Source organism: Podarcis cretensis (assembly GCF_951804945.1).
Source record: "Podarcis cretensis genome assembly, chromosome: 4".
Taxonomy (NCBI): Eukaryota; Metazoa; Chordata; class Lepidosauria; order Squamata; family Lacertidae; genus Podarcis; species Podarcis cretensis.
Window position 1 is genome coordinate 35,792,655 of NC_137173.1, and position 15,308 is coordinate 35,807,962.

General features: G+C 39.9%; 2 protein-coding genes across 2 annotated transcripts in view; both read left to right on the top strand.

Moving 5' to 3' along the window:
- Positions 1–15,308, top strand: part of LOC307213948 (uncharacterized protein) — a gene marked incomplete at its 5' end in the record, with an annotated part of 607,513 nt that overhangs the window by 135,525 nt on the left and 456,680 nt on the right. The gene's annotated exons all lie outside the window — the stretch shown is intronic.
- The window catches only part of ZPLD1 (zona pellucida like domain containing 1), a 34,093-nt gene continuing 25,007 nt past the window's right edge, over positions 6,223–15,308 (top strand). Inside the window, exons 1-2 of the mRNA XM_079974443.1 lie at positions 6,223–6,272; positions 10,584–10,697. Coding sequence (XP_079830569.1) covers positions 10,592–10,697 — 106 coding nt within the window. The 5' untranslated portion in view covers positions 6,223–6,272; positions 10,584–10,591. The remainder of the gene's footprint in view (positions 6,273–10,583; positions 10,698–15,308) is intronic.

Sequence of the window (15,308 nt, forward strand, 5' to 3'; positions counted from 1 at the left end):
ACCTTTAAACCATGGATACAGTTATTTTCTCTTATTTTATTTTTTATGTGGTTTTTATTGTATAGTTTTATGTGTGATTGTTGTAAACTGCTCTGATTTTTAAAAACTGAATAGTGATATGTGATAGATAGATAGATAGATAGATAGATAGATAGAGATAGATAGATGATAGATAGATAGATAGATAGATAGATAGATAGATAGATAGATGATAGATGATAGATAGATAGATAGATAGATAGATAGATAGATAGATAGACTTATTTGCACCGTCCACTGTACGGCAGTCAGTCATTATTCTGTGCCGACTAGGTTCTCATTAAGTTGGTCTATGCTGACTAGGTGTGTTTAGTTCCCATTAAGTTGTTATGGGTTTTCCCCTCCCTTTAGGGCTTACTTGTAAAATCTTCTCAGTTTCCCCAAGCTTTCCTCTAAATAAATTCACACTTGACTCAAATTTAGTTTTGCTTTTTGGCAAAATTTAGAGCACAACTTTATTGATTACAGAAGGTGCGTGGTTGCATAGGCTCTGGTTTGACTAGCTCCCTGCACCCTTGCAGCAGCCCTGACCCAGGGCACCAGCATAGGTCAGCCAAGGGTGAACACCTGGGTAGGCGAAAAGCCGGGAACAGACTATGTTTACCACCCAGATGGCCCCCTGGACTCAGGCACGGGCACAACCCCCTCTCAGGGGTTGACCAAACCAATTGAGTCCCTGGATTCCTTTAACGGAATACCCTTCACATAGGGATGGTGAGACCACTCTCCTATCCCTATCACCTAAACCAGTGCCTGTCCACAACCTTACAAGTTGTGACGATTTGCTACACGGCAGACAAAACCCATATGGCTACAGCCAATCAGCCAAGTGGGGAAATTCCTGCTGTGCCCTGTCCCAATGACAGACAACACACGATGGCATAGCAAGGTCAATCGCACAATGCCCTAAAAGTAGGGAGAGGTGGGCGGGTGCTCCGAATGCATGAGCCGAAAGAGGAAGCTCTGGGTCATGTGCATGGGTATATATAGGTCCCTCGATCCGTTTAGACTGTGCCCCATTGGCCAGATTGAACCCAACATCGAGGGACCTACCAATCGGGTGTTATGCCAACCAATCCAACCCATCCACAACACAGGAGGTCAGTCTCCAGGTCTCACCGCAACATGTGCCCTCTTTTAGGGAGGACACGATTTACCAATATAAAGCATTTATATTTTCATTAATATATACATTTTATGCATACTTTACACTAGTATAGGCATTTTTGTAAACATCAATTGGAGGGAAAACTGCATTGCAAAATTCAGAGAGGTGTGAATGTTGATGGATTACATTCAGCTGTGTTTACATTCACATATTGTTTCAGAAAGTATTGATTAGGTAGATTCACATTTTAATGAGAACCATGTCCCTATATAAAAAGCTATTATTTGTATACATGGAGTTAATATCATATGATGTATTTAAAAAATAGCTATAAAAATCAAATTCACAGTTAAGCAAATTTTCCTTTCTGACAACATGCTGACCAGCATCCTACGTTTTCAAAGGCATGCTGTGATAACTGTATGCATATGTTTTTAGTGCACCAGGAAGGGCTATGGAGAGGCATAGATTGCAATGTAGATTTTGTGCTGGTGGTTTTATGGAAGACCCAAGTAATCTTGAAGAATGGACCCGGGGTTATGCTGTGCTACTGCCAGAGGAAAAGCTTTCCAAATGCCAATCGGGATCTTCATGGGGCGGCACATTTCATGTCACTGTTAATGGAAAGATACAGCGACTGAGGTTGTAAAATGATTTTATGTTTTTAATAACCTCCGCTAAAGACCAAAAGGCAAGAAAAATTTTATACTAATGACATCATAAAATCAGAAGATTCACATACTGTAAATCTACCCAAGGATAAAAAGGTGCCCTAAGTACACTTGTTTATGATGCTTAAGCAATATTCTATTGCTGATTCCTTTCAAGCAGAGAGTGATCCTGCCTTAGCTTTAATTGGAGATCTTAAAAATGTGAATAATTCTTCAGCATTCCAGCTTCTACCAATTGACAGTATCTCTGCTGAGTGAAATCATTGTAACTACTGACTGAGTGAGGTAGTAGTTAGGTTTTACTCAGTCTTTTACTTATACATACTTCAACAGATGCTAATGGGAATTTCTTCAGGTAAATTCAGTGGTTGGCACATCCATAATTTACCAGGCCATGGCTCTCTTGTGGTGTCAAAATGGCACAGTGACATGAGAATTGTTCTTTTCTAGAAATGGGGGCAGGAGCGGGGAACTGTACCTCTACGGTAGAGCACATGCTTTGCATGCAGATGGCCCCAGTTCAATCTCTGGCAATTCCAGGTTGGCCTGGAAAAGATCCCTGCTTGAAACTCTGGGATCTTGAAGCCCTGACTCAGTATATACCAGCTTTCTAAGTGGAATGCTTGGACTACTGCAATGCACTCTATGTGAGGCTACCTTTGAAAGTGACTCAGAAACTATTAATCCAGAATGCGGCAGCTAGACTGGTGATTGGGAGTGGTCGCCGCGACCATATAACACTGGTCCTGAGAGATCTGCATTGGCTCCCAGTGCATTTCCAAGCATAGTTCAAAGTGTTGGTGCTGACCTTTAAAGCCCTAAATGGCCTCGGCCCAGTATACCTGAAGGAGCGTCTCCACCCCCATCGTTCACTGAAGTCCAGCGCTGAGAGCCTTCTGGTGGTTCCTTCACTGTGAGAAGTGAGGTTACAGGGAACCAGGCAGAGGGTAGTGGCGTCTGCCCTGTGGAACGCCCTCCCATCAGGTGTCAAGGCAATAAGCAACTATCTTACTTTTAAAAGACATCTGAAGGCAGCCCTGTTTTGGGATGTTTTTAATGTTTAATGCTGTATTGTGTTTTTAATATTCGGTTGGGAGCTGCCCAGAGTGGCTGGGGAAACCCAGCCAGATGGGAGGGGTATAAATAATAAATTGTTGTTGTGGTGGTGGTTGTCGTCTCTGATCCAGATCTAGTGTGGGGAGGTTCCTCCTGCCCACCATGAGTTGCTGCACCAGCAAATAAATGGGTGGGGTGTTTTGCTATCTCTGCAGGGATTGCTATGCTGCTATAGATTTCATTTTCGGAAGCTGCATCCTTGACTCACTGCAATGCATTATACGTGGGGCTGCCTCTGAAAACGGTTCAGAAATTTCAGCTGGTGCAGAATTCGGTGCCCAGGTTGTTCATCAATCCTGGCCCAACTGGCCTGGCTGCCAATTACTTTCAATGAGCTGGTTTTGACCCATAAAGCCTTAAACAGCTCAGAACATCATTATCTCAAGGACTGCCTCGCCACATGTTAACCAACCCAGGCCATGCCGTCATCTGAGGCCCTTCTTCATGTGCCTCTTCCACAAGAGCTCCAGAGCATGGCAACATGAGAATGGGCTTTTTCTGCAGTGGCTCCTCGTTTGTGGAATGCTTTCCCCAGGGTGGCTTCACTATATATGTTTAGGTGCCAGGCAAACATTTCCCTCTAAATCCAGGCCTTTGGCCTTTAACTATAGTATCTGTGGCCTTTTAGAAGTGGGTGGGATGTTTTTGAATGTAGGTATGTGAGGTTTTTTCTTTGTATGTTTGGTTGGTAGGTTAGTTATTGGTTGTAAGTTGCTTTGGGCAAGATAAAGCAAGTAACAAATAATGATGATAATTAACATTTAATGAGCAGGGTATTTGTCACTAGACCTGTTCAAAAGTAATTAGCCACTAGTAGTTGTATACCATTTTGAGTTTACGTTATTTTGATTATTATGTATTATAATTATTCAAAATTTGATATTTCTGGATCATTTGCAAGCAAAAGATAAAATCATAAAAGACAAAAATGTGTAATGAAAATAAAATTTAAAACAGAAAAAAATGCTAAAAATGACATACAGTAATTGCAACAAAATTAAAAGGGTTAAAAACATTTTGTAGATGAAAAGGTCTCCTGGCACCAGAATGATGGCCATATTTGGCCTCCATGAGGAGGCCATTTCATAACAGGGACGCCAACATTGAAAAGACCTTGTAGTAGCTACCTACTGGACCTTATTTGGCAGAGCTACTGTGAGAAGGGCTCAGAAGTTGATCTCAGGGTTCTGTTAGGTATAAACTGGTGGAGGCAATCCTTTAGGACCTCAATCTAAAGGTTAATACCAGAACTTTGAATCAGACCCAGATATGGAATGGAAACTAGTTCACATAGCAAAGCGCTGGCCTATAATAACCATATCAACCAATCCCTGCTTCATTATTTTGGACCCACTATAGTTTCTGGATAAAGCAACTTCATGTATAAACGGTTCCCCTTAAATCTTTTCTTATACCAAATATTTTAACTTAGAAATTTAAATAACAGTTTACTTTGTTTGTTCCATTTTTCATTTCTTTTCAAAGAGCAGACTGGGGACAAATTCTTTTAAAAAGTATGTGCATGAAATATGTACACACGTCTTTTCAGATTGCGTCTCAAGACTGTAATCCCACATAAAGTTCAGCTGCTTAAGTACCGTTGACTTCAGTGAAGTGGATGCACTTCTTGGGTGCGATCAAAACCCACAGGAAATAATTAAACATGAAAATGCTGTGACCATTATTTTGGACCTTCTTCCATTAGTTAAATGTTGTTAAATAGTGATAATGCCTCTTGCTTGCCTGGTTGCTGGTTGGAGGATGGAGAGATATGTGGGGTGGTGGTGGTGGTGGAGAGAGATCAGAAACCTCTGGAATGTAGCCTACTGTTCAACAGTAAGAGGCTTATCTCTTGCTCCACCTGCTTTTGCCTCTGGCCACTCCCACTTATGCCTCTAGCTCCACCCATCAGTGGCATGCTTCCCTCAGAAAGTTGCGTATGAACAATGTGACCCTTGTGCTGATAAAAGTTCTACATCCCTTATTTGTGTCTGGTATACACCCAACCCTCTGTGACTTAAATCTGTTTTGTTTCTTTCCTGCTTTTGGTATGAAAGGTGTTCCGTTTGCCATCTGCTCAGATTTATTTCTTTGTAGTCATTTATATGGAATATTCCAAAATAAAATAAAAACCCAGCAGAATTATTTTTTAAACATACAGTAAAGCTGCAGCAGGATGACTCACATATTAAGTCAGAAGATTTATTTTTTTAAACAAAATCAGTAAGTAAATCAACAAATTGATACATTAATGATAAGTAAAAATCACCACAGCATTTAAAAATTATTTGCAGCATAGTAAAATGAGCCACTGAAACCTTTCAAGTTTCAGTGCATTATGAAAATACTCCAGTTTCCTATAAGCTGTTGCCTTTCCTCATTCTAATAAAATTTGTTAATTTGACTACATGCATTATCTTTCCAATTTTTAATGTCTGTGCTGTTATTGATGCAGCCTTTCCCCCAAGGTTTTACTGGTGGTCACTTTGGCTGCAGTGAGAAGATTTATCATCATTTCCTTTTCTTATTCTAAAATTAATGATCAAACATGCCAAAACAATAAGATCAAGAGACTTAGCGGGATAATATAACAACCACACCCTGCATGTTGGTCAACACTAGCTTCTGGTATCTCAGTTTCTAGCTGCTTGATCTATTCCATTATGTTCAGCTGGTTTTGTATGTATATAGATACCTTGCTGGTGAATTTAATCTGATGACAACTGCATTCACAGCAACATCACATATCACATTTTATCTCAACAAGAAATGTGTTGCCCCCTGTTTCTCGCTCTCTGGTTTTGAGTATGATCACAATTGAAAAAGGGTTAGAAATTTCTCACAAAGCACAACAGAACACTGATAACTGGCTGATGCTATCTCCAGGCTTGCTTTTCTCTTCTCTCTCTCTCTCTTTTGAGCAGACAAGATTTTCCCTCAATGAGCTGATGACAGAATAATATCTCCAGATTGATTGCTCACCCCCCACAGACCTCTTGAAATATTTCTACCCTGGAAAGTTGAAGATCAAAAGCATAGTTTTTTTTTTTTTTTAAAAAAGGACACCGAACTGAAAAAGCCATCATAAAGAAACTACTCCGATTTCAGTCTGGTGATGAACAGGCTTGTTAAGCATTTTGAGAATTGGCAGCCTTTCCCATCTAATATCCAGACATACTTTTAAAAAGAATTTCCATAATGAGTGTCTCTTTCCCCATCAGAGGAGATGGAGTATTTTCTGAAAAAGTTCTGCTAGGCAGTGATGTTAAACACTCGATTACATGCAGCAGCACAGGATACATGGAGTACAGCTGACTCAACAGCTACAGGGGATTTGGGTAAGTGCCCTTCATGTAAGCCACTTAAAAATGGTCCAAGATCTTTTCGGTTAGTCTCAACGGATGTGTACATTCCCCCCAAGTTTCCTTTGTATCACTTGTCAGGCATTAAGGGTTCATGGGTAACTCCTGTTGAGTTGTTGGACGTTGATTATAGGCATGGAGAAACAAAGTTCTGTCAAAGTCCCAGTGTGAGAGGAAGTGTTCATTTTTTTTTAATCCTCGTTTGTAGTTGTTGAAATCCAGCGCTGCACATTGTTCTTTTGATCTGAGAAGTGCACTAGGACAAGAAATTGTCTTAGGATGGTGAAGTAGATCTAACACAAAACTTTGCAGTTGGTTCCATGAAGCGGAACAGACAATCTTACCCAGCTAATGGTGTCAGTCTAGCAAGTTCACACAGTAAGAGATGCAAATGGGGAAGATAGATAAGGGAGATTTCTTATCAGGATTCCATTGCAAATGAAGGGATTAATTCAATGACTGGAAGAGTAATCTCAAATTGTTAACGTGAAGACCGGACATTATTTTTGTTTCTCTAAAATGGCTATGCATTTCTGATTGAGAAATAAGTTGGCTTTGAAATAAAATCATTTTTTGGCTATTGACGTAGTTCAGAACAGCATGCGGACATTAATAGTTAAATGTATTCTGAGAAGGTTTTCATCGTTCTCTGATGATAACCAAAGTGGGCATACAATCCCACTTACTATTACTCTCAATCTGAGGATATATTATAGTGAATGGCACATATTTCCCCCTTTTCCTCTCAACTAGATGATTCCCAAAATTGTTTCCAGTATGACTTCAAAGTTTCTTTGAGTGAGAGTCAAAGTACATAAAGGAATCAGTTTTCAATTTCATCATAAAATTTACCTCCCCGCACTGAGTTTTTAAATAAAAAAAACTGTGGGAATTGTGAATTTAAAGGCTTAGGATTCTACTGTCATTTTGTGTGCTTACTTAATGAAATATCAGAAACCTTATATACCCAAAGGTGTATATGTAACTTTTCAGGATTAGATAGGCTTGTATTATACTGCAACCAAATAGCACATTTCTTTCAGGCAATTTCTTTTTCTGAAGAAATGAAATCAGGAATGGTTCTAAGTGATAAAGGGATACTACCTTTATTTTAAAGCTGGAAGTGAGAAGCTACAAGATTTTCTAATTGCTAATACCTTCAGTCATATGTGAACAATTTATATTTATATGTTCACTTATTTGTTTTATCCCTCTATCATGGGAGGCAAGGCTGGTGTCAACTCAACATACCGGTACAACCTTTTCTGTTCTGCCATCTGCCCCATGGAATGCATTGCAGAGTGAACTCTATTAGGCCCCACCATGGTACCTATTTTAGGTGGTTGGTGAAAACTTTGGTTAGCTTTGAAATTTTTACTTGCATTAGCTCTATGTATATTTGTATGCTGGAGGAATTTGCTAAATTGGTTGTTTATTGTTTTGTGATTTGTTCTGTTTTAATGTAATTATTATCTCTTGTTAGCCACCTTCAGTCTCTTTGGAGAATACAACAGGATAGAAAATTTCATAATTGAATAAAGTATTTATTTATTATTCCCTATTGATTCTTTCCTCATAACAAATTAAACCCAAATGATATTTACTTTGATCTGCATTCACATCTGGAATATGGGAATATCCTATAACATGAAGCTGCCTTCTACCGAGACAGATCATTGATCTATCTAGTTCATGGATTGACTTCTCTGAAAGAAACTGAACGTTCCTTCTGACAGTGGGGAGAAGATCTTGCTCTGCAGATATCATGAGGATTATACTGGGACCATCTGTATGCATTAAGCAACATGCTCACCAAAATGTTGTAGGTTCCCCTCTCAGAACTCACAAGTGTCACAAGATTCAGAGGCAACTTATTTTTCAGAATGGAGTTAGAAGACAGAATTACAGTGCAACAACTCTGTTTTCTCACAGCTGGAAATAAGCTGCTCATTGCAAGATTGAAGAAAAATTGTTTCATTAGCATGAGTCACAGATGCATAGCTTTAAAAAAAAAATTAAAAATCACTGCTGTTATGAAAATTGTGTCATTTGCTCTTTGAAGAGTAGATGTGTGCAACCAAACAAGCCGCTTATTAGCAGTTAATTTATAAAAATAAACATATCACATGCAGTGTTGGAAAAGGGTCAAAGTGAAATTACCTAGGGAATCAAGGCTGCAATCCTAACTACACTTAAGTGGGAGTAAGTGTTATTGAACCCAATGGAACTTATTCTGATTAAATATACCAAGCATCTTGCTATTATTCTTTCAGAAAGTTCTTTGTCCTTGTAAAATTCTTAAATACTGTTTGTGTAATGATCATTATTTAAAGAATAATGATTCTCCCTATTATTAAATATCCCAAAGGAGCATAACTCAGCAGGTTATAAAACTACGAACAGTTCAATAGTTTCTGGTTGTCTTGCATGCATTTGGTGTCTGTTAATACTTGAGGGAGTGTAGTGGACTTCTATCCTGCTTATTGAAATTTGAGGCAAGGCTTCTGTCTCATTCCATTAGGAAAGGATTTATATTCTCTCCTTCAAATAGATATTTCAAAGAATCTACTTGCACCTCTCATTCTTGGAATTGAAATGAACTGCACTAAAATTGAAATATTTTCATACTAGTTAGTTACACTGAAACCTCACAATTAGATGTAGAGACTTCAGGTTATACGTATTTTTGAGCATTTATAAGCAGCCTTCTTTCTGACTGAGTCGTGATATGATTCCAAAACAGACTAGATAGCCAACTGGTTATAATGCTATTATCACATAATAATATATGCTTTTTGGAATAATCATTGGATACAACTGAATAAACAGGAGAGTCTTTAGTGAAGGGAAAGCAATAGGTGCTGGCACAAATGTCCCAAATGTCGTACTTCATATTTGATCAGTGGCTCAGCGCCACTTTTCAGATTGTTAAATGCTGTAGGAACAATTGCTTTGACCGCTAAGCCTCGCCACAGATTTATTCCAATATTATTTTGATAATACAGCATTACAGAACCAAAGAGCTTGCTGATAATGAACATGAGCATTTATCCCATTGATACAGCAGACAAAAATATATAGGAAGAAAAGTGATAGCCACAGTTGCACATATTGCAGCTGGAGAAGCCTGAATTTTTGTGCCACCTAAAAAGCAACAAATGTAACAAAAGCAAGAGGTCCCTTTTGAATCTGAAGGACTTCAATGTGAGCAAAAAGGAACTGCAGAATATAATCCATAGCCATGATAGTCAAATACTGGCAAGTAGAACATACGCTTACATTTTGGCATGTAAGCGGTATGTAAATTAAAACAACAGCAGCACCACCACCGCTGCCTATAGGAGGGAGGGATGTAGTCCAGTAGTACAGCATCTCCAGGGAGAAACCCTAACCCAAGACTCTGGAGAGCCACTTACAGTCACTGTTGTTACTGTTGTTACATGTACTGAGTTACATGGGCCAATGATCTGATTCTCCAGAAGGGCACCTTCCAATGTTCCTATGCTTTGCACACAGAAGGTCCCGGCAGAGCAGGAGTTTTGCATACTTAAACTCCCAGGTTCATTCCCTGGAATTTGGCAGGTCTGGGAAACTGCTGTTTGAAAACCTGGTAACCTGCTGCCAGTCAGTGTAGATAATTCTCATCTGAGCAGACCAGTAGCCTGACTCAATTTAATGCATCTTCCTATGTTGTGTTATTAGAAGAAGCTATTAATGCCAACAATCTATTTTGAGCGGCACGAGGAGACTCCTACCTGGATATTGTGCACACAATGTGGCACAGAAGCCAGCACACTTACAGAGCGATCCTATACATGTGTACTCATAAGTCCTCTTACTGTGCTCTGTCAGGCTTCTTCCCTTGCCTAGGTTCACAGCCTGAAACCCAACTGGGAAAACAGTACGGGGCTCTGTGATGTATAGTTTAAGCACAAAAACCCAGCAGAGAACCTTGGAAGAAAAGGAGTTCAAAGCTGTGCCAGAGCACAAAGAACGTAATGAACTGAATACAAGAGGCATGAAAATAATGCCCTCTCATTTAGGCACAGGGATGTAAGCACCAGCAGAGACATTCTATGCCATGAGGTGGGTTTCCTCCTGGTGAGCCTTTGTTGATCAGCCATTCTTTCATCCATAGACCTGTTGCTTTAAAATCAGGCAAGATGGTCAACTTCACAGCGGATCCTTGTTATTTCAGACCTGATCCAATGATCATGAAACAATCACAATAAGTATCTCTGGTGCAGTAAATGGGGACACAGAATAATCGCCTCATATTTTCCTTAGGTTTTACAATGGAACGAGCATGGTTGCTGCTCCTGCTGACTGCAAAGTTTCTCACAGTGACCGCGCAGTTCAATGGATACAACTGTGATGCCAACCTCCACAGCAGGTTTCCTGGTAAGTGTTAATTGAAACATATTAATTATAAGTCCTTTGTTAGCTTGTTTGTAGAGACTACAAAGCTTTAAAGTAAATGAAGCATTTGGAACAAACTCCTCATTAACTAACTAATGGTGAGTGAAATTCCTCTGAAGTAGCACAGAGCTTGCTACCCATGGGCGCAGCTACCCATAATAACAACAGGGTTTCATCCTCTTTCATGAAGGCTGCTTTTGTGCATTAATTCACTATGCACAGAATACTTGCACAGATTGCTGTTGACAATATTTAAAATGGATTTTCTTTCTTTCTAAAAGTATAGGAAGCTATTTCCTTAGGCCCAAACAAGATATGGCATCATTCAAGCAAGGTTTATTTATTTATTTTTTATAGAGTAAATACCTAATGTGCCACCTCCCTGATATGGATTGGGATTGTAGCAGAGGAATGTGTGTGCCAAAATGTCACCCAGCCCTATCAGGATTTCGACCTGAATTTGATTTCCCCATGGCTGCTATTTAATCCTAAAACCCAAAAAACCTCAACCCACCTGTTCACGTTGACTATAGTAAGCAAACTACAGTTTCCATGATTTTTGTGTTGGGGGTGGGTAGACCAAACTGGTATGATACTGCTTTATATGCACAGCACAGAAGGAGGTCCTTGTCACTGTTCAAGGACACATTCTAACCAGACAAAAGCACTCAGGAAGGACACAGAGCAGGACAAGTGAAGATTGTGGTTTGGGGAGAGATTAGAGCATTGAACAGATTAGACCCTTGCTAGAGATTTGCTTCCTTTGCTTTAGTGAAAGTAATAGATCTTATCAGGGCTTTTTTCAGCCGTAACTCACTGGAACTCAGTTCCAGCACCTCTCAGGTGGGCATCATTGCCATTATAAGAGAACAAGGGAGGTGTTCATGGTGAGTTCCGGCACTGGATCTTACCAAAAAGTACAACGCAGGTAGTTGCCTTTAGTATGTATGAAACAGATGTGTTTCTGATTCTTCTATTACGTTATGTAAATAGGAATAGTTTCTTCTTCTCCTCCTCTCCTCTCTTTTCAAAGCAGCCAGTTCCTAATGCTTTTTCCTTTATCAATCTAAGTATGAAAATAGAGTCCAGATTATGTAGATATTGGTCTCTGTAGACAGAATGTTTGATTGTGATTGATGCCCACTGAGCTCTATGCACCATAGTAGGCAGAAGTGTACCAGTAGCATTCTTGTCTGGATGAGGCTGGACCAGGAAGATGCTCTTGGAACGTGACTAGAGTAATGCACTGCACTCTGGTTGACTCTGAAAAGTGTTCAGAAATGTAAACTGCTCCAGAATACAGTGACAAAGTTGTTAACAGAAGATATTATATTCAACACATATTAAAAGATCAGTGTAGGTTATCAATCTGTTTCTAAGCTTACCTTTGAAGAGATTAGGAGATGAATATTTGAAGGACCATTCATCCAGGTCTTCATTGCAGGCCTTGCTTTGGGGGCCCCCTACTTTGTGGTTATGTTGCTAGGGCGTTTTCAATGGAAGACCCTCCCCTCAAACGTCAGATTTGCATCTGATTTTTTTAAAAAAGAAGTTTCTATAACTTTTTAATTATTTGTGATAGAATTGGTTGAAATTTCCACCTGCGTTTGCACCCTTTGAGACCATGAATCCTGCTGCAGATAATCCCAGATCTTTATTTTGAACAAGTGGTCACAGTTACTGCCAAGCCCACAAAGGGATCAGCAGCTAATTTGCCACCACGGGTTGCATTTGGAAAGACTGTAAAAATAAAGCTGATTCTAGACTTCACCTAATGTTTCCGCTGGTGATTTAATGCGTCACAAAAAATATAGTTCAATCATGCTTCTACAACTTTATTGATTCAATTAAAGGGACAATAATACTGGTGATTAATTTTTATCTTCAAATTAGCAATAGTGATACATAGTGTATGCTTGGGGATTCCAAACACTTATGGACTATCATTCCATCATGCTGTAACCTTTGAATGATCATGAAAATAGGAAGCTACCTCATATCTAGTCAGGTTATTGGTCAATCCAGTTCAGTAATATCTACACTGATTGGCAGCAGTTCCTCAAGTTTTCTGACCTGGCAGTAGCAGCTGGACAGTCAGGGTGGGCATTGTGGCATTGCTTACTTGGCTTTAAGAGAGAGAGCCAGTGTGGTGTAGTGGTTAAGAGTGGTGGACTCGTAATCTGGTGAACCAGGTTCCTCCACATGCAGCTGCTGGGTGACCTTGGGCTAGTCACACTTCTCTGAAGTCTCTCGGCCTCACTCACCTCACAGAGTGTTTGTTGTGGGGGAGGAAGGGAAAAGGAGATTGTCAGTCAGATAAAGCAGGATATCAAATCCAAACTCTTCTTCTTCTCTTCTTCAAAACACCATGTGTCTCTGCTGGTTACTGAAAGGGAGATAGGTAAGTCAGCAGAAAGCTCAGTGTAGTGCAGTCACAGTGGTGTAGCCAATCTGATGATGATGTTGTTGCTGCTGCGCTTGCACCACACTGAGCTCCCTGCTGTCTTGCCCCGCTCCTTCTCCCTCTCAGTAATGGACAGCAATATGTAGAATTGGAAAACCAGGTGAGAAACCCCACACCACCCTGCTGGCCGCAACTGAGATGGAAACCCTGAGTGGATGACACTTGAAAGCTGGCCTGTGAGCACAATCCTGATACTTACTCATTCACTACCTTATATACACAGATCAAATATCTGAACGGGATTAATGCATTTAAATCTATCCTGCATTTCCATTTATTGTTGGTGATATTTTAGTCCATTGCAATGTGTAGGTACATAAGAACATATTGTCGCATGCCACCCCAATCTCCATGAGCAGGGATTCAAGGGGTTTCAGGTGCTTAGCCATGGTTTGTGTTTCCTTCAGAAATTAGGCATAGCAGAGACTGTAGTGTCTTCATGATATATGGTTTTATTTGCACACATATACAACCTGCACCTAGATGGAGGAATTGCAGAGCATGCACATCCTGTGAGGGTCTGGTTTCCCCTTTAAGGGTAGAATTAGTTTCAAATGACAGCAAAAAGCCACTCTCTGTGTCTCTTAGTTCCAGCTCACATGGAGTTCTGCCCATCTGTCTCCTTCTCGCTGCTAACTCCATGGACTTCCCCCAGCCACAATATTCTAAGTTGAAACCCTAAACCTTGCCTTTGCTTCTGCCCACTAGCACCCAGCAAAGAAGGAGCCCAACTCCCCTTTGCCTGGCAATCTTGCCCTCTGCTGGTTTCTTTAATGGGTTATCACTAGCCTTTGTCTGCTGAACTGGCTTGACTCATTAGCCAGCGGATTTCCGTTTTTGGCAAAGTTTAATCAAACATTGATTAATTCTAACTTTTATTAAATCCAGGAATTAGGAGGAGGATATGACACCAGGAATTTACCACAATCTGCCCCCCTCTATAAAACCCATAACAGTATGATGCTGAGCCAGATAGTTGTTCAGACCAACCAGCAATGTCTACTCTGACTGGCAGTCACTCTCCAGGTCTGAGGCACAGCTCTCCTTAACCTTTCTGATATCTAATTCTTTTAACTGCAGGTGCCAGGGAGTGAACCTGGCAGCTCTTGCATAAAAACTATGTGCTGTGCCACTGAGTTATTGCTCCTTCCTTTAGGGTATTGTAAGAATGGATTCTAGGATTGATACTACCTCCCACAGAAACCCATTATGAAGCTGATCTAGAGACAATTGCCATTTCATGCAATATGTAGAAGGAGCAGTACATTTACTTTAGACATTCAAGTCTCATGTTGTCAAAAATGTAGCCCGACAATTCATCCTGGCAGTCCTAGTGGTAATAACTAACAGTTTTCCGGCACTTTAAGAGTGCTAAATCATTAAGAAGATCTAATAACTTCCCCTTTATTTAAATTAATGACCCATGCAGTGGAGCACAAAGAATAATTACAACGTGTAAAGAATTAACAAAGGCTCCGCTATGTTCAACAATATTTACCCCATCTTACGGGCACTGAACATTGCTCTAACACTGCAGTGGTTGGCTCTTGATTATGATGTATTATGTTTACAACTGGAGTCATAAATATATCCAGGATTTCAATACATTTTAAGATATTTTCAGTCATCTTACTTTTCAGCAGGACTTCCACTGTTCATTTAAGACAATACTTCAGTGGAAATACACATTTGAGAATTCTTTAAAAACAAGCTCAAATTCTTGGTATCCACTGAGCATGTGCAAACTGTATTGGCAACCCAGAAGCTTTGACATTTCCCCTGCTTAATAGAAGCCGTCTGCATAACAAGTTGCTCTGAAACTCAGAGCACAATCTGCAGTGCAACATTATAGCACTCATTCAGCCAATAGCCAAAAGTCAATAGCTTTGATATGCACATGAAGCACAGTATATGTGAGAACTGGTTGCACATTTTATTTTGTGCACAACCAATAGAACATTTGGGCTGGATCTATACTGATCTGTAAAAACCCTATATATAAAAAAATGTAATATAGCTCTCAATGCAATTTTGCATTGATGATGGATTGCTGCTCTATAGCACCATCTGGTGTAAATTTTTATAATGCATTTTTAACATAACTGACCAGTGTAGATTAGTTTCTGGAA